The sequence below is a fragment of the Dendrobates tinctorius genome, unplaced genomic scaffold, assembly GCF_039654945.1.
Source record: "Dendrobates tinctorius isolate UK_male_01 unplaced genomic scaffold, ASM3965494v1 ptg000147l, whole genome shotgun sequence".
Classification (NCBI taxonomy): Eukaryota; Metazoa; Chordata; class Amphibia; order Anura; family Dendrobatidae; genus Dendrobates; species Dendrobates tinctorius.
The window spans coordinates 17,229,218-17,249,257 of NW_027361814.1; the positions used below are offsets into that span (position 1 = coordinate 17,229,218).

Below are 20,040 nucleotides of genomic sequence, written 5' to 3' on the forward strand. Positions count from 1 at the left end.
ATAACTTGAACTGTAAAACTAATGCAATTTCTGTTGCAATATTTTTCATTATTTTTAACACAAATAATGACTTTGGATGGTAATTCTATGTAAAAAATAAATAAACCAATGTGACAATCCTTTCTTTTTTTTTTAACATTTTCGCTGTATAAAAAAAGTAAAATCTAAAAAATTAGTATGACCATAAACATGACCTGTTTTGGGTAACATATGGTGAATCCTTTTTCTTTTGCACACCCTCCAAGTAAAAAAAAGTAATATGGCCCACTGTCTGCATTGATATACATATACATTGAATACATATTTTATTAACAACCATTTGTTGGTTGCGATTTTGTGCAAGTCTTTATAATGACTGCTGCTCCGTCATAATGCGATGACTTATTTCTGTATTACAGGAGGGCTTCATGATAATTAATGAGGAGAGAGACAAGGAGAACGAGTGCTTCTACCTCTTCGAGATGGACAGTAGTGTGGCATGTCCTCCAGAGGAATCGCATCTCAGCGTGGGCTCCATCCTGCTCATTGTGTGAGTTTTCCCATGTATACCGGCTTATATTGTTTAATTCCTTGTGCATTGTTCCTGTCAAACTTTTTTCCTTACCAAATGGTCCGTAATGGATTTTATCAGCACGTCCACTTAAAGAGGTTGTTCACTACTGTTAATCAATTCAGGACCCTAATAAGTAAAATAAAAACGTGCATAGGCGCATCCTGCAGCTGCATTTTTTTTTCTGGGGGTGATATGAACTGCCTCCTACCTGCCTGCATCTTTAGCTCCTCTTTTGAGAAGCTGGCTGTGTTTTGAATTGGGGTGGGGGGGGGGGGGGCGGGTTTCGGCAGGTCCCATTCCTGGCTTTCTTCAAATGTATCCATGGTTCAACGATGTCAACGATGGTCAATGGATCAGATCTGTATTCTTCCAACTGGGGTAGAGATCCCTTGTTCCCATGGATATTTGGATGTCTTGGCAGAATCTCTGGCTGTGTGTCTCTTTCTCTCTCTGTGTGTGTGTGTGTGTGTCTCTTTTTCTCTCTCTCTCTCTGTGTCTGTCTGTGTAGAGGCATGTAACCTCTTTTTTTATACTTTAACAAGTGTCCTTCATGCAGTATTAACATAAAGGGTAAGAATGGAGATGAGATCAAGTAGAACATAGTTTCTCCTCCTCTGTTTTCACAGTCACCAAAGTATCTGGCCTAAGGGGTACTTCCCACATAGCGAGATTGCTGAAACATCACAGGTTTTGTGAGGCAACAGCGATCTCGCTACGTGTGACACATAGCGGTGACCGGGCCCCCCGCTGCGATATCGCTGATCGTGCTCGAATGTCCTAGGCCATTTTTTGATCGTTTGTGTCCCTCTGACGAGCATGCATCGCTGTGTTTGACGCCATAACAACAACGAGCGACCTCGTTGGCGACTCAGAACTCAGGGACGCAGGTGTGATTTTTGCTTTGTCTTTTCAACGCCCCCTCAGCTTCAATTGGTGGTCTCAAGTTGGGATCTTTGTAGCGTTTCCTTTTATAGGTCAGCTATCAATTATATGCAATCATAACATTTAACCTGTACAGTTATAATAATCATGTCACCGTGTCAGTGACTGTGGATCCACAAATAGCGCACTAGCGACTCAGACAGGGACGCTGAAGAAAACCGCGTAGTGATAGCGCAATAGTGGCCACCAATCGGAGCAGATGGGCGTGGAAAAGGCAACGCTGAAGCACGCCTATCGAGGTCTGAGTCGTCAGAATAGCTGCTGTGTGACAAGGTCTAAACGACCGCTGAGGTCATTATACAGATCGCCGTATCGTTGCTGCGTCGTTGAGTAGATCTGCCTGTTTGACAGCTTACTAGCGACCATAGAGCGACGTACCAACAATCCTTACCAGGTCCCATCGTTGTCGGGATCACTGGAGTGTCGCTATGTGTAATGGTACCCTAACACCATGCATAATTAGCATATCAGTAAACATCACTAGTCGTCAAGGATAAGAGCACAATGTTATCTGAAATGCCAATATTACAGGCTTACACAAGCAAAAGTCTGTTTTCTTTATCGCTTCATTGGGGGACACAGATTACCATGGGTGTATGCTGCTGGGAGGCTGACACTATGCAAAAAAAGAAAATTAGCTCCTCCCCGGCAGTATACACCCACCGACAGGCACCAAGTACCTCAGTTTGTGCTTAGTGTCTGTAGGAGGCGGAGCGGGATCTCCCCAGATCCGCATTTAACGATTCCTTTTTTCCCATCTAATTTTCAGATTCATCTTCGAGAAACGGGGTAAATGTTCACCCTGCTTTCCCATATCACACGGCTGAACGAGCAATGTGGTGTTACCCACATCGCAACTCTCAGGACCGCAGGCAGGACCTTTTCCCTATCACCTTCGGGTGCTACGGGCTGACGACAGGTGGCTGGTCCTAGCCGGTTCCCCTCCTCACCCCTCTCCCAGGACAGGGCTGAGAGGAAGACGGTGGTGACTTTCCTCTTCTGATAAAGGGTTGGCGCCGTCTTCTGCACTATTCGGACATGGTGCGGGGACAGAGGACCTTAATTCCCAGCGGCCTCCCCTCATCACGGACCCCTGCGGTCATCCTCTTCAGGGAGCATGTGGACGTCAGGTAAGCAGCCTAAACGCTACCACCAGTCCCGTGCTCGCCCCACATGGAAGTCAGCGGGGTCGGCGCCGCTGATAGCCGGCAATGCCACTCTCCATTTGAATTTCCTGCCCATTCTTTGCAGGCGCGCCTCACAACTTTCCACCCACAGCCGGGTATTCGTCATTGAAGCAGCAGACAGCGGGTTCCCATCCTCATACCTCCCTCATCTCTGCGGCGTCACAGGCACCGGGTGCATTTATTCTGGATCAGAGACTCCGGGGGTGGAAACCGGCACAGTGCTCCTTACTTTCACTTAGTCTTTCTTCGCGTGTTCACGCCCCCTGCAGTGCGCGCGCTTTGTTGGCGCCTTTTCTTAGCCCATCACAGAGCTACTTTCTTTTCGTAGCTCCTCAGTCCTCCTCCCTATCCGCGCCCCCCTGCAGGCTACAGCCAATCGCGCAGCACGGCCGCCCAGCACCGCCCATCGCTAAGACCCTGCGGCTCTCTGGGACCTCGTGTGCGGCACACCAAGGATCTCAGCTTGGGGGACAGATCTCCTGTCTGCTGCGCATCAGTTTAACGGAGCTGGACACGGTAGGCTCTTATATTTCTGAGCCCCTAATTTTAGCCTCCTCGGCAGTACTCCCTCTCCCTGGAGATACTTGCCGCAGTAATACTGCAGTCTTCACATATGCCGAACTCTGCAAGGGCTCCTTATCCTAGACCCACCACTACCCACTACGCCAGCGCGCGCTGTAAAAAGGAGTGGGTGTCAGGTCAGTCGTCTCCCTTCTGCCTGTCCTGCAGTCCTTCCTCTATGTCTGCCCCACTGGAGCACCCCAAGTCCTGGGATGAGAGCACTCCCCCTCCCCCAGAGTGGGCCATTGCAATGTCTGTCAGTCTCTGACCTGACTAAAGTTTCTCAGTCCTTGGTCCAGGTCTTAGAGCGATTACCCCAGCTATCTACAGCCACCTGTGCTTCCAACCGCCTCTCACGGTGAGTCGCCTGCACCTGACCGCGACCTCCACAGGGACAGACCGGGTAGGATTTCTAGTAAGCGGGTTCTTTCTGGCTGCTCTTCCAGCTCGCAAGGCCCGTCCGTACCACCCAGGCTACTTTCTTCGTCTCCCTCTTCAGAAAACGACCTTAGGTCAGACGATTTCTAATCGGGATCTGACTCAGAGGTGGACAACATGTCTAAAACACAGGACATAGTCTCATATCGGCTATTTTCCAAACGCTCAAAATAAAGGAAGATAAGGCACCCCTTCAGGACGGCTCTGTTCCCTTTAAACGAGCGAAACCCCCCCCCCTCCCGAACCTTTCTTAATCACAAAGAGTTAAAGATTACTTAAACCAAACACTGGGAACACCCTGAGAAGCGTTTCTCAGGCCACAGGTACTTAGACGTCCTGTATCCATTTGATGTGGATCTTATCACAAAATGGACTAAAGCTCCCGAAGTGGACCCACCAGTTTCCGGTCTGTCCTCTAAGACGGTTCTATCCCTTCCGGACGGGGCATCGCTTAAAGATCCAACAGACAGGCAGAATCGCTGGCTAAATCAATTTTTGAAGCATCCGGCGCCTCTCTGCCCTATTTTCACTTTCGCCTGGGTGGCGAAAGTCATTTCAGCTTGGGCAAAAATTCTTCGCAAGGGCATCTTAGCAGCAGCTCCTCAGGACGAGCTGGCAGATCTAGCAGACAAAATTAATCATGCGGGTAAATACCTTTTAGCCGCCTCCTTGGATGCGGCTGGGTGCGTAGCAAGAGCTAACAGCAACATAGTAGCCATACGCCGTATCCTTTGAAGTCATGGAGTGCGGACACCACCTCTAAGAAGTCGCTCACCAACCTGGCATTTCACGGTTCTAGGCTCTTTGGCGCCAAGCTGGATCAGATAATTTACGATGCCACTGGAGGCAAAAGTACCTCCCTTCCCCAGTCTCGGCCTAGACTGTTTTTTAACAGAAAAGCTTCTCGGCCGTTAAGGTCCTTTCGCCCCTTCTCTCCTGCAGAAGGATCATCCCAGGACCGGACCTCTGCATCCAGAGAACGGAAAAAACCATCGTATAAACCAGCGCCCCGCTGGAAATCAAGAAGCCAACCCTCCAGGTCTTCAGGCTCCCGTTCTGGTAGATTTTCCTCCAAATGACGGGTCACCCCCGCCTGGAAATTCTTCCTGGATGGGAGGCAGACTTTCTTCTTTCAGGGACGCGTGGCTGTCTGTTGTCGACAACGCTTGGGTCAGGGAAATCATATCCGGATACAAAATCGAATTCCCCCCCCCCCAAGCAGACGCTTCTTCCTGTCTCGACCCCCAAGATAGCAGTCCCAGACTCCAGGGTTCCTTCAGGCCGTCTCCTCCCTTCTTTCCGCCGTAGTTATCGTTCCCGTTCCTTCAAACGAACGGTTTTCAGGGTTTTACTTGAATCTCTTCGTAGTTCCGAAAAAAGACGGTTCCCTTCGCCCAATCTTGGACCTCAAGTTGCTCAATCGCCACGTGAGGATCCTCCGCTTCAAGATGGAGTCCCTGAGCTCGGTGATAGCCTCGATGGAACCCGGAGAGTTCCTCTGCTCTGTGGACATTCAGGATGCCTATCTTCACATCCCTGTTTGTTTGCATCATCAGAGATATCTTCGTTTTGCGATTCAGGCAGGGCTGTGGAGTCGGTAAGCCAAACCTGCGACTCCGACTCCTCAATTTCCCTTTCACTGACTCCGACTCCACGACTCCGACTGCCACATATATTGCTTATATTTATATTTAAAGTGAAAAATTTATTGTAGTACAATGTGAACATCAGACATTTAATCACTTCTATGATACAATAATCAAGATATTTAGATAGAACATAATATATATTTATTGGAATACAGCTTTAGAACACAAACTAATAAATTGTAAATATGTAATACACTGTATAATATCGATTACATACATACGGTACAGACCAAAGTTTGGACACACCTTCTCATTCAATGAGTTTTCTTTATTTTCATGACTATGAAAATTGTAGATTCACTCTGAAGGCATCAAAACTATGAATTAACACATGTGGAATTACAGTGGGGCAAAAAAGTATTTAGTCAGTCAGCAATAGTGCAAGTTCCACCACTTAAAAAGATGAGAGGCGTCTGTAATTTACATCATAGGTAGACCTCAACTATGGGAGACAAACTGAGAAAAAAAAATCCAGAAAATCACATTGTCTGTTTTTTGTTTTTTTTTTTCCTTTTATTTGCATATTATGGTGGAAAATAAGTATTTGGTCAGAAACAAAATTTCATCTCAATACTTTGTGATATATCCTTTGTTGGCAATGACAGAGGTCAAACGTTTTCTGTAAGTCTTCACAAGGTTGCCACACACTGTTGTTGGTATGTTGGCCCATTCCTCCATGCAGATCTCCTCTAGAGCAGTGATGTTTTTGGCTTTTCGCTTGGCAACACGGACTTTCAACTCCCTCCAAAGGTTTTCTATAGGGTTGAGATCTGGAGACTGGCTAGGCCACTCCAGGACCTTGAAATGCTTCTTATGAAGCCACTCCTTCGTTGCCCTGGCGGTGTGCTTTGGATCATTGTCATGTTGAAAGACCCAGCCACGTTTCATCATCAATGCCCTTGCTGATGGAAGGAGGTTTGCACTCAAAATCTCACGATACATGGCCCCATTCATTCTTTCATGTACCCGGATCAGTCGTCCTGGCCCCTTTGCAGAGAAACAGCCCCAAAGCATGATGTTTCCACCACCATGCTTTACAGTAGGTATGGTGTTTGATGGATGCAACTCAGTATTCTTTTTCCTCCAAACACGATAAGTTGTGTTTCTACCAAACAGTTCCAGTTTGGTTTCATCAGACCATAGGACATTCTCCCAAAACTCCTCTGGATCATCCAAATGCTCTCTAGCAAACTTCAGACGGGCCTGGACATGTACAGGCTTAAGCAGTGGGACACGTCTGGCACTGCAGGATCTGAGTCCATGGTGGCGTAGTGTGTTACTTATGGTAGGCCTTGTTACATTGGTCCCAGCTCTCTGCAGTTCATTCACTAGGTCCCCCCGCGTGGTTCTGGGATTTTTGCTCACCGTTCTTGTGATCATTCTGACCCCACGGGGTGGGATTTTGCGTGGAGCACCAGATCGAGGGAGATTATCAGTGGTCTTGTATGTCTTCCATTTTCTAATTATTGCTCCCACAGTTGATTTCTTCACTCCAAGCTGGTTGGCTATTGCAGATTCAGTCTTCCCAGCCTGGTGCAGGGCTACAATTTTGTTTCTGGTGTCCTTTGACAGCTCTTTGGTCTTCACCATAGTGGAGTTTGGAGTCAGACTGTTTGAGGGTGTGCACAGGTGTCTTTTTATACTGGTAACAAGTTTAAACAGGTGCCATTACTACAGGTAATGAGTGGAGGAAAGAGGAGACTCTTAAAGAAGAAGTTACAGGTCTGTGAGAGCCAGAAATCTTGATTGCTTGTTTCTGACCAAATACTTATTTTCCACCATAATATGCAAATAAAAGGAAAAAAAACCAGACAATGTGATTTTCTGGATTTTTTTTTCTCAGTTTGTCTCCCATAGTTGAGGTCTACCTATGATGTAAATTACAGACGCCTCTCATCTTTTTAAGTGGTGGAACTTGCACTATTGCTGACTGACTAAATACTTTTTTGCCCCACTGTATATAATTAACAAAAAGTGTGAAACAACTGAAAATACTGTGTCTTATATTGTAGGTTCTTCAAAGTAGCCACCTTTTGCTTTGATTACTGCTTTGCACACTCTTGGCATTCTCTTGATGAGCATCAAGAGGTAGTCACTGGAAATGGTCTTCCAACAGTCTTGAAGGAGTTCCCAGAGATGCTTAGCACTTGTTGGCCCTTTTGCAGTCCAGCTCACCCCAAACCATCTCGATTGGGTTCAGGTCTGGTGACTGTGGAGGCCAGGTCATCTGGCGTAGCACCCAATCACTCTCCTTCTTGGTCAAATAGCCCTTACACAGCCAGGAGGTGTTTGGGGTCATTGTCCTGCTGGAAAATAAATGATGGTCCAACTAAACGCAAACCGGATGGAACAGTGTGCCGCTGCAAGATGCTGTGGTAGCCATGCTGGTTCAGTATGCCTTCAGTTTTGAATAAATCCCCAACAGTGTCACCAGCAAAGCACACCCCCACACCTCCTCCTCCATGCTTCACGGTGGGAACCAGGCATGTAGAGTCCATCCGTTTACCTTTTCTGCGTCGCACAAAGACACGGTGGTTGGAAAAAAGATCTCAAATTTGGACTCATCAGACCAAAGCACAGATTTCCACTGGTCTAATGTCCATTCCTTGTGTTCTTTAGCCCAAACAAGTCTCTTCTGCTTGTTGCCTGTCCTTAGCAGTGGTTTCCTAGCAGCTATTTTACCATGAAGGCCTGCTGCACAAAGTCTCCTCTTAACAGTTGTTGTAGAGATGTGTCTGCTGCTAGAACTCTGTGTGGCATTGACCTGGTCTCTAATCTGAGCTGCTGTTAACCTGCGATTTCTGAGGCTGGTGACTCTGATGAACTTATCCTCCGCAGCAGAGGTGACTCTTGGTCTTCCTTTCCTGGGGCGGTCTCATGTGAGCCAGTTTCTTTGTAGCGCTTGATGGTTTTTGCCAATGCACTTGGGAACACTTTGAAAGTTTTCCCAATTTTTCGGACTGACTGACCTTCATTTCTTAAAGTGATGATGGCCAATCGTTTTTCTTTACTTAGCTTTTTTTCTTGCCATAATACAAATTCTAACAGTCTATTCAGTAGGACTATCAGCTGTGTATCCACCAGACTTCTGCACAACACAACTGATGGTCCCAACCTCATTTATAAGGCAAGAAATTCCACTTATTAAACCTGACAGGGCACACCTGTGAAGTGAAAGCCATTTCCGGTGACTACCTCTTGAAGCTCATCAAGAGAATGCCAAGAGTGTGCAAAGCAGAAATCAAAGCAAAAGGTGGCTACTTTGAAGAACTAAGAATATAAGACACACAGTATTTTCAGTTGTTTCACACTTTTTTGTTAATTATATAATTCCACATGTGTTAATTCATAGTTTTGATGCCTTCAGAGTGAATCTACAATTTTCATAGCCATGAAAATAAAGAAAACACTTTGGTGTGTCCAAACTTTTAGTCTGTACTGCGTGTATATATGTGTGTGTGTGTGTGTGTGTATATAGGTATATGTGTGTGTATATGTATGTGTGTGTATATATATATATATATATATATATATATATATATATATATATATATATATATATATATATATATATATATATTATATATACACATACATACATACATATACACACACACTATGACTTATAGCAAGATAAAGCCTAGATCCTCAGGCTACATTCACACTATGGGCGTAGCCAGGATCAAACCTGGGGGGGGGGGGCAGAACCTCATACTGTTCTGCGTAATTTCATACTGCACGCCTCAGCTGCTGCAGAACCTCATACTGCACACCCCTACACTTGAAAATAAAGCCTGCACCTTAAGAAGATGTGGTGAATGCAGTCTATTTATTCCAACTATCAATTGATATTGATTTATTACTGAAGACGAGCAATGCCTGTCCTGGGTGTCCTTTTGGGCAGCTATGAGGTGTACCTGTCTGGTGCTAAAAAAAAGGGATTGTTAGTCTGTGTACTACGAGGCTTTCATTCTTTTTGGTACAGATATGATATGGATAGACAGATATGGATAAATGGATATATACATACAGTAGATAGAGCAGATTTGTAATCTGCTTTTGCTATTGAAAACATTATCTATGAGCTCAAAAACTTTTCAGGTGATGCGGTTTTTTAAAAAGCTGATCTGCTTTTGCAATTGAAAAACGTATCCTTAAACGCTGTGTGTGAATGTAGCCTTCTAGATCAGGAATAGAACAGTCATTTATAGGACATTTCATAACTTCCCAAATTCTTATGAAAAAATATTCAGCACATTCTGCATTGAACTACTGTACCCAATTTATTATATATTTTAGGAGTCGGAGTCTGTCCATTTTATACCGACTCCATCAAAATGAGCACCGACTCAGACTCCACGACTCCGACTCAGACTCCACGACTCCGACTCCACAGCCCTAGATTCAGGAAAATCACTATCAATTCACAGCCCTTCCCTTCGGCCTAGCCTCCGCTCCCTGTGTCTTTATGAAGGTGATGGCAACAGTCATGGCCATTCTTCGCTCCGGGGGGATTCTCATTATCCCTTATCTGGACAATCTGTTGATCAAGGGCTCGTCCCGCCAAGACTGTCTTCCAAGTCTTCAGATAACTCTGGATACTCTCGCCCGTCTCGGTTGGATAGTCAACAAAGAGAAGTCCATTCTGTTCCCTACTCAGTGTCTGACTTTCTTGCGCATGGAATTCGACACAAAATTAGCCCGGGTGTTTCTTCCGAGGGACAAGTTTTCAGCCCTTTGCAAGGGAATCAGATCCCTAAAACGGTCAAGGCCCATTCCTCTTTGGTCCTGCATGAGGGTCCTGGGGAAGATGATAGCTTCCATGGAAGCAGTGCCTTTCGCACAATTTCACACTTGTCCTCTCCAGCTGTCCCTCCTTTCAGCCTGGGACGAGACCGCTGTTTCTCTGGACCGCCCCATACTCCTTCCTCTCAGAGTAAGGCAATCCCTGACTTGGTGGACAATACCTGCGTCAGTTTTGCAGGGGAGGTCCTTTCTTCCACTTCAGTGGCAAGTCATCACCACCGATGCTAGTCTTCTAGGATGGGGGTGGTTTTCCTTCGAAAAACGGCCCAAGGGCACTGGAGCGCCCAGGAGACTCTTCTCCCCATCAACCTTCTAGAAATCAGAGCGATCTTCCAGGCCCTCCACAGCTGGCAGCCTCTCCTCGTAGGCAAACCAGGCCGCATTAAATCAGACAACGCCACGGCCGTGGCGTACATAAACCACCAGGGCGGTACTCACAGCAGGCAGGTAATAGCAGAGGTGGCAAAGAGACTGCGTTGGGCAGAGCGTTACGTTCCGGCGATATCCGCCGTTCACATTCCAGGGGTGGAAAATTGGGCAGCTGACTTCCTAAGTCACCAGGGCCTAGCGTCAGGCGAATGGTCCCTTCACCCCACAATCTTCAGTCAGATATGCCAGCGTTGGGGCACCCCGGACGTCGATCTCATGGCATCTCGGATGAACCACAAAGTTCCTCGCTTCGTAGCCAGGTCCAGGGACCCTCTAGCTGTCGGTTGCGACGCCCTGGTAATTCCGTGGTCCCAGTTCCAACTTCCTTACCTGTTTCCTCCCCTTGCCTTGATCCCAAGGGTGGTCAAGAAAACAAAATCAGAAGGCATCCCAGTAATTCTGGTGGCTCCAGACTGGCCAAGACAACCTTGGTACGCGGAGCTGGTGAACATGCTCGCGGACGCCCCCTGGAGGCTTTCAGACCGTCCAGATCTGCTCTCACAAGGCCCCTATAAACCACCAGAATTCTCAGTCTGAGTTTAACGGCATGGCCGTTGAGGCCGCGATTCTGAGAGAATCAGGTTTTTCCAACCAGGTCATTCAGACCATGATCAGAGCGAGAAAAACAGCCTCCTCCCGCATTTACCATAGGTCCTGGAAGGCTTTTTTCCGTTGGTGCGACGATAACAATGTTTTCCAGGTCACCACCTGACAGCATATTGGAGGACGTCCTTCTCATCCGTAGTGGGACAGGAAACCACGAGAGTTTAAAAGGATCCCTCCCCTTCTCATCCCTCAGTGTTTTTCCTGTCCCACTGCGGATGGGAACGACGAGAGTCCGGGCCGTTCCATGCAGATGGTCAGGATCGGGGGGCTCCGCCTCACCCTTCCTACCTGATAAGATCTGCGGCTGAAACCCGATGTAGGGTCCCTCAGCTTCTCCCGTGTAGCGCTGCTCCCGGACGCGGGGTCGCTTCCCCCTGACGGGGGCTCTCGACCCTGGATGCCACCACCGCAGACCGCCACTGGGGTTGCAGAGCCCGCAAGCGGGCCATCTACAGCAGACTACCGCCGCGTGACGCCGTTGTGTCAGGAGGCCGGGAGCGCGCTGTAGCAGGCGCGCGTCAGCCGCCCGCCCCACCGGAGGGAGCGCCAGAGGCCGGGGGCACGTCATTTCTGGCGCGCGCGTCACGGGCGCGTCACTTCCGATGCGCGCGTCACGGATGCGTCACTGCCGACCGGACGCAGTACTTCCGGCCGCGCCGCTGTCAGGACACCTCAGGCAGTGACCGCCCGGTACTGAGCACACCGCGGCAGCATCGGCCCATCAGGAGAAGGGCAGGCGTCCGGAGATTGGAGCGGCAGCGACAATAGAGGCGGTATGCAGCTCTGCTCCACGTGGCAGGGGGCGCCCGTCACCACTCACATGTATGTGTCTCCTCAGCAGTCAGCGACTTCCATCACCACCAGCATGGAGGACCAGGCAAAGACGGAGGCAGGAGCAGAGTGCCAGGGTTGCGTGAGTAACCTCTGAAGAGGTCACTGGAGGGCCCCATAAGAATAAACCCCATAGAACCCGTATTTTATATGTTCTAGGGGGGAACCGCTACCTCTGAGCCTAAACGGAAGGATAAGAAGTGTCCGGTCTGCTCTAAAAAGCTAAAGGACACGTGGCAGAAGACCCTTTGTGACGCATGTACAAAGCGTATAATGGGGGAAGAGCAGGCTACGTTTATGTCTAATATGAGAGCAATAATTAGGGAAGAAGTGCAGGCCTCGGTATCCGGCCTAGCCACCTCCCAGGCCCCGCAGGCGAACCCCCAGCCATCCAGGAAAAGACAGGGAGTCTGATACGTCATCGGAAGGCATTCTGTCCGACTCTGACGCAGAGGAAGATGAGACTAGAGAACACCCAGAAAGGGGGAGAAAATACTTGTTTTCGTCTGGGGATACGGACGAACTATTGGGAGCGGTGCGGCAGACTATGCAGATTGAGGAACCCCCTCCTTCCCTCTCAATACAGGACGAAATGTTCGGGGGATTACGCTCCCAGACTTCGATGGTCTTCCCAGTAAACACCCACATACGGGCAATGATACTGGAGGAGTGGGAGGAGGCAGAGAAGAGATTAACTATTCCCAGGGACTTTAGGTCGCGTCTACCATTCGACCCTGAGGAGGTTAAAGTCTGGGAAGAGATCCCTAAAATTGATATTCCAGTAGCTAAAGTATCAAAGAAAACGGCAATTCCGTTTGAGGATTCCTCAAGCTTGAAGGAACCCCTAGATCGGAAGGCAGACGGGCTCTTAAAAAGGGCCTGGGAAAGCTCAGCAGCGGTCATAAAGACAAATATAGCCGCGACATCGGTAGCATGCTCCATGCATCTGTGGATAGATGACCTAGAGGAGCATCTGTCAGACAGAACCCCGAGGGAAACAATCCTAAAATCACTCCCCTTGCTTAAGTTGGCTACTGGATTCTTGGCCGACGCCTCAGCAGAATCAGTTAGGTTCTCGGCCAGAAGCCAGTCCCTGTCCAACACAGTCAGAAGAGCTATCTGGTTGAAGAATTGGACAGGCGACATGCAGTCAAAAAATACTCTGCTCAATTCCTTTCTCGGGGGGCAGGGTCTTCGGGCCCGTGCTCGACGACATTTTAGAGAAAGCGTCGGATAAAAAAAAGGGTTTCCCTGAGGAGAAACTTAAAAGATACCAGCCCTTTCGTAGGCCCCGTTACAACCAGAGAGCGGACTACAGGGGGAAAGGTAAAACGGGTAGATGGAGCTACCCCAAAGGAGGCGAAGGTAGAAATAGCAATAGAAAACATCTTTTCGGGCCCAGGGTCCAGCTCCCGGAGGAAATGACACCACCAGAGTAGGGGGGCAATTACTCAAGTTCCCGGGAGAGTGGCAAAAGGTCACCTCCAGCCCCTGGGTATTACAAGTCATCTCAAAGGGATACAAAATAGAATTCAGCTCCCTACCCCCGAACAGATTTCTGGTGACCAGTTCACGCCTCAGTGCAGCTTCCCATAGAAGCAATTACTCCGGTCCCCGCCCAGGAGGAAGGCAGAGGACACTACTCGAGTCTCTTTGCAATAAAAAAACCCTCGGGGGAAACCCGAACAATAATAAACCTAAAACCTCTGAACAAATGGGTCTCTTACAGGTGCTTCAAAATGGAATCGATAAGATCCACGATTCCCCTTCTGGGAAGGGATGTGGTAATGTGCACTTTGGATTTAAAAAACGCATATTATCATGTCCCTATCCACCCGGATCACCAGAGATACCTCAGGTTTGCGGTCGAAAGACGGCACAATATACTTCTATCAGTTTCGTTGCCTGCCCTTCGGCCTAGCATCGGCCCCGAGGGTCTTTACAAAAGTAATAATAGTTAGTGGCCTACCTAAGGGCCCGAAATATCACGGTGGTCCCATACTTAGACGACTTCCTATTTATAGCCGATTCAGCAGCCCAGCTCAGGATCGACTGTCAATCCTCAATCTCCACGCTGCAGAGTTTAGGATGGATAATAAATTGGGCAAAATCAGATCTCATACCCAAAACCAGAGTAAAATTCCTGGGGGTCATGTTAGACTCAGAAAAGAGGATGTCGTATCTACCAGCCGAGAAACAGACTTCAATGCCGAAGAAAATTCGTCAGTTCTCGAGAAATCAGGTATCGGTCAGAGATGCAATGAGGATCCTGGGGCTGATGACTTCTTGCATTTCCTGTGTCAGATGGAGTCAGTTCCACTCCCGCGACCTCCAACACGCAATTCTAACATCCTGGGACAGAAGGCAGACTTCTCTGGACAGCAAGATACGGTTAACCCTCCGAGCCAGAAGATCGCTTCTATGGTGGACCATTCCGAGAAACCTAAAAAGGGGTGTCTCATGGGTTCAGTCCCCGGAGGTCGTAGTGACGACGGACGCAAGTCTATTCGGCTGGGGCGGACACGTCGCAGGAGAGTATTACCAGGGGCAATGGAGTCCAGAGGACAGCAGAAGATCCTCCAACGTCAGAGAACTACATGCGGTCTGGAAGGTGCTGCTCGTCGCCAGGTCCCACGTGAGAAACATGCAAAACAGAAGCCGCGGAGACACCATCACGTGTTTCTCAACGCAAGCAATGACCAGCCAGGTCATAGTCTTTTTACTAGGCATTGCTCCTACCAGCCAGTTTCCTACTCCACACTGATGAGGGGCAATACCCCGAAACAGCTGTATGTGGATGGATACCATGTTTTGGTATAGGTGGTTTCCTTCATTGGAGACTGCCCTTCCCGTGGTTGTTCCTTCCCGGGCAAAGACCTGGCTGGTCATTGCTTGCGTTGAGAAACACGTGATGGTGTCTCCGCGGCTTCTGTTTTGCATGTTTTACATATTTCCCATAAGGGATGGGGGCAGTGCTCTAGAATCACTGCGTTGAGAAACACGTGATGGTGTCTCCGCAGTGTCGGATGTTGATCTCCATGAGTTCATTCATCCTCCTCTCCACGTGAGAAACAAACATGTCAAAGTCCTGTCAGACAACACCACAACAGTAGCCTTTCTCCGCCATCAAGGCGGACCAAGACATCCCACACTTCAGGCCTTAGCAGATCAGATTTTCGGATGGGCACAGAGGGAAGTCCTCTCAATCTCGGCCGTACATCTGGAAGGCTCTCGGAACCAGATTGCAGACTTCCTCAGCAGGAGAAGGGTAACGGCAACGGACTGGGAGCTCAACGACGATGTGTTCAGCAGCTTGTGCGATCGTTGGGGACAACCAGCGGTAGACCTGTTCGCGGACAAAGAGAACGCAAAGCTTACGACCTTCTACTCCCTGAACCCCCTGGGAAATCGGGCAGGAATTAGATGCCCTATCAGTCTTGGAGCAGGGGTCTGTTGTATGCCTTCCCGCCCCTAGCCCTCATTCCACGGGTCCTCAGAAAAATCTGCGAGGACAGAGCCAGCGTTATATTGATAGTTCCCTACTGGCCAAGAAGAAGCTGGTTTCCCCTACTCAGGAAGCTAGCGGGTGAGGAACCCATCTTTCTACCAAGAAGGAAAGACCTCCTCCATCAGGGTCCGGTTCTGCATCAAAAACCGGAAGCTTTCCAGTTGTCAGCCTGGATCCTGAGCGGCAGGTCCTAAGGGCAAGAGGTCTATCGGACGAAGTCAGTTCTACTCTACAAGCAAGTAGAAAACCCGTGACCGCGGCAATATATAATAAAATCTGGAAAAAATTCTGCAGCTTTTGTGGGGAGGAGACAGTCGGAACTGACCAGCCTGACATCCCGAAAATACTCGACTTCTTACAGGAAGGGTTCAGGAAAAGCCTTAGACCCAGTACTCTGAGAGTACAGATATCAGCCTTGAGTGTATTCTATGACACAGCCCTATCATCACACCCATGGGTAGCCCGGTTCTCGAGAGCGGTGCAAAGGCTTAAACCCCTAACTAGGAACAGCATACCACCTTGGGACCTTAACCTAGTCCTCAATACGCTTTGCAAACGGCCATATCAGATAGGGACAGAGATAAGTATTCGTAATCTCTCTCTTAAAACAGCCTTCTTAGTGGCAGTCACCTCAGCCAAGAGGTTAGGAGAACTGCAGGCCTTATCAACCCAGGATCCCTACTTACAGGTGTTCAGTGACCAGTTTGTGTTAAGACTCGACCCGGCCTTCCTACCCAAAGTCGTCTCAAACTCCAACATGAATCAGGAAGTAGTACTTCCTTCCTTTTTCCAGTCTCCCAAAAATAGCAGGGAAAAAAGCTACCATAGCTTGGACGTAAAGGAAACTGTGCTCAGGTACCTGGATGCAACCAGACCCTGGAGACAGGATAGTAATCTTTTTATCCAGTTTAGAGGTCCTAATAAAGGGAAAAATGCATCAAAATCGACAATAGCAAGGTGGATTAGGTCCACTATTAGCATAGCCTATAAATCACAGGGTCAAAATCCCCCGGGGAACCTTAGAGCCCACTCAACCAGGGCCATGGCCGCTTCATGGGCAGAAAGGGGGGGGCGCCTCGGCGGAGCAGATTTGCAGGGCGGTATCTTGGTCTAGTCTTAGTACTTTCTCCAAACACTATAAACTAGACATAGCATCCACACAGCTGGCATTTGGGAGAAAAGTACTCCATGCAGTAGTCCCGCCCTAGGACCAATATACTTTGGTACTACTTCAATGTGCTGTTAGGTGGTGACCTGGAAAACGGTAATTAGACCTACCGGTAATTGTGTTTCCAGGAATCCATCCTGACAGCACTGTTAGATCCCTCCCGATAATACTTTTCATACAACTGTGATGTAACATGTGTATGGAGAATGTTGGTTTAAATAAAATCTGTTTGCATCCATCCAGAGGTGTTACTTTGTGAAATCACTGAGGGATGGGAAGGGGAGGATCCTTTTAAACTCTCGTGGTTTCCTGTCCCACTACGGATGAGAAGGACGTCCTCCAATGTGCTGTCAGGATGGATTCCTGGAAACACAATTACCGGTAGGTCTAATTACCGTTTTTCCATTGTCTTTCTCCTTTCCATCCATACTTGGCTTCCTCCAGTCCGGCCTAGATGCGGGCCTGTCGCTCAGTACCCTCAAGGGCCAGGTCTCTGCTCTGTCGATTCTTTTCCAGAGGGATCTGGCCCCCTTACAGCAAGTTAAGACCTTTCTCCAGGGAGTCGCCCATGTGGCTCCTCCTCATCATTCTCCGATGGCTCATTCTCGGATAGATCCGTGGGACCTTAATCTCGTTCTCGGCGCTCTCCAAAATGCGCCGTTCGAGCCTATTCAGGACATTCCTCTTTCCCTTCTCTCATGGAAGGTAACTTTTCTGATCGCCATTACATCCATTAGGAGAGGTTTCTGAACTGGCGGCTTTATCCTGTCGCTCGCCGTACCTAATCCTCCATCAGGATAAGGTCGTTCTCAGGCCCATTCCCTCCTTCCTTCCCAAAGTGGTGTCCTCTTTCCACATTAATGAGGATATCGTCCTTCCCTCCTTTTGTCCTGTGCCTGTTCACTCTCTGGAAAAATCGCTCCACAAACTTGATGTGGTGAGAGCCTTGCGTGTCTATCTTGCCAGGTCCGCTTCTCTTCGTCAATCCGATTCCCTGCTTGTCATCTCTGAAGGTCGCCGGAAAGGGCTTCCGGCATCCAAATCCACAATCGCTCACTGGATTCATTCTACCATTCTGGAAGCTTACCGCCTTCAGGAGAAACGGCCCCCTCCGGGATTGAGAGCCCACTCCACCCGGGCTGTAGGGGTTTCTTGGGCTGTCCGACACTAGGCTTCGGCTCTACAGCTTTGCCAGGCCGCGACATAGTCGTCTTTGCACACTTTTGCGAGGTTCTACAAGGTTCATACCCAGGCCGAGTCTGATGCAGGCTTAGGTAGGAAGGTTCTGCAGGCGGCGGTAGCACACCGGCCGACCTAAGCCCTTCCTTCTCGTTCCTTTATTGCTGTTCCCACCCTCGGGACTGCTTTGGAACGTCCCATGGTAATCTGTGTCCCCCAATGAAGCGATAAGAGGGATTTTGGGGTCTTACCGTAAAATCTTTCTTGGAGCCTTCATTGGGGGACACAGCACCCTCCCTGTTTAAGTTGTACCGTGTTGGGTCTTCGAGTCCCTTGTTGGGTTGGTACATATTTTGAGAGTTTTTTGTTGCTTCTCCTACTGCTTTCTCACCAACTGAGGTACTTAGTGCCTGTCGGTGGGTGTATACTACCGGGGAGGAGCTAATTTTCTTTTTTAGCATAGTGTCAGCCTACTAGCAGCAGCAGCATACACCCATGGTAATTTGTGTCTCCCAATGAAGGCTCCAAGAAAGATTTTACGGTAAGAACCCAAAAATCCCTCGTTCTTGACCAACACATAAATTCAAAAGTTAACATACAGATAACAGTCTATTCTTCTTGGATTGCTAAAAATAGTCATCTGGTTAATTAAGATACAATGCTGTGTCTACACACCGGCATGGTGCAACATCTTCGTTGAGGTGTGGCGTCACGCTGGGGAAGCCCATGAGGCTTTATACAGGACTCTCCTGCAGCCAGAGAAATCACTGCTGAATGAGAATTGTGCAAATTGATTTGCCGAGCGTTGGTCAGCGGTCTCTGCATAGCCACCTGCAGTGTCCGTCAGACACTTGATTGCTGATATCCACGTCTCAGCCATGACTGGCTGAGCTGGTAATAACCTTTTACACTCCTACTAGTTATAGTAGTCTCAGCTTATAAGGGATGACACATGACCGTCACATGAGTGACACATTACAGACAGAATGCAGAAGATGACTAATTTCGTGGTTTGAGGCTGGAGTCATCTGACATGAATTAATGCAAGGAGTTTACCATAAATCTGCATTACAGTTTCTTCCACCACGAAGATCTTGTAAGGCTGCTGTGTATTTCTGTAATCCTGATGTCCTATGTGACGGCTCGTGCATTGTTTTCTGTCTTAGGTTTGCTGTACTGATTGGAATATACATTATCGGTGGATTCCTGTACCAGCGGTTTGTTGTAGGAGCCAAAGGCATGGAGCAATTTCCAAACATCACCTTGTGGAAAGAGCTGGGGAACCTAGTCGCAGTGAGTATTGGAAATGTGGCATTGCACTGTGTCGACCATGGATATAACTTGCACTGTGCGGACATGTTTTGCATGCTGGCTGCAGATGTGCTTTGATTTTTTTTTTTTTTTTTTTAAATTCGTGTGGGATTACAGGGATGCGATAATTGTGCAAGGAAATTTAAAAAAAAAAATTGAGTTTGCAGCTGTTCATCAGAGTAGAAGTGTAGTTTTTGGAACTTTTTGTTTTAATTATGAGAATTACAGTGTTTTACAGTACCAGCAAAAGCAGTGAGATCTGTAAAATTTAGGCACATGGTGTGGTTTTTTTTTTCTGTTGCAAATGCTCATCGTGTGCTCATAGCCTAAGGCTCTCGGCTAATTTCTTTTCCCCAGCATTATTTCTCGTTGAGCGAGGACTCCCATCAGTAGCGTGTACCACTGGGAATAGGTGAACATTTTCTTTGTCTTCAGTGGTTTTCCATAGAAGCGTTAATATTAGGAAAGGGAAGAGCCGTAGGTGCATTCCTTCAGTAAGCTGGTACCATGATTTGTGGTCTGTTGGAGCGCAGGTGTAGACTTGTAAGCTAATAGAAGCCTTGATGCATCATCTCATGTGAGTCCTCCATAATCCTCTGCGTGTATTTCATTTAATTGCTCTTGAAAATAGGGAAAAAAAACAAAAACTAATTATCGATGAGCTATCTTCATGGTAACCAAGTTAAAATCCTAAATTTCTGAGCTAGGTTGATCAGATATAGAGAACCTGGTTTCATCTCCGGATACCATGCTAATGGTCCTTCACTCCCAGTACTTCCAGTATTAGATCATGAGGACAGCAGTGTTTGCAGCCTCGGCACCCCTGGTATTTACAGTGTTAGATCAGATAGACCTAGTGGACAGCAGTGTGA

General features: G+C 48.1%; 1 protein-coding gene across 1 annotated transcript in view; it reads left to right on the top strand.

The window, feature by feature from the left end:
* The window catches only part of M6PR (mannose-6-phosphate receptor, cation dependent), a 60,823-nt gene that overhangs the window by 22,211 nt on the left and 18,572 nt on the right, over window positions 1–20,040 (top strand). The window contains exons 5-6 of the mRNA XM_073546492.1: window positions 399–529; window positions 19,024–19,150. Coding sequence (XP_073402593.1) covers window positions 399–529; window positions 19,024–19,150 — 258 coding nt within the window. The remainder of the gene's footprint in view (window positions 1–398; window positions 530–19,023; window positions 19,151–20,040) is intronic.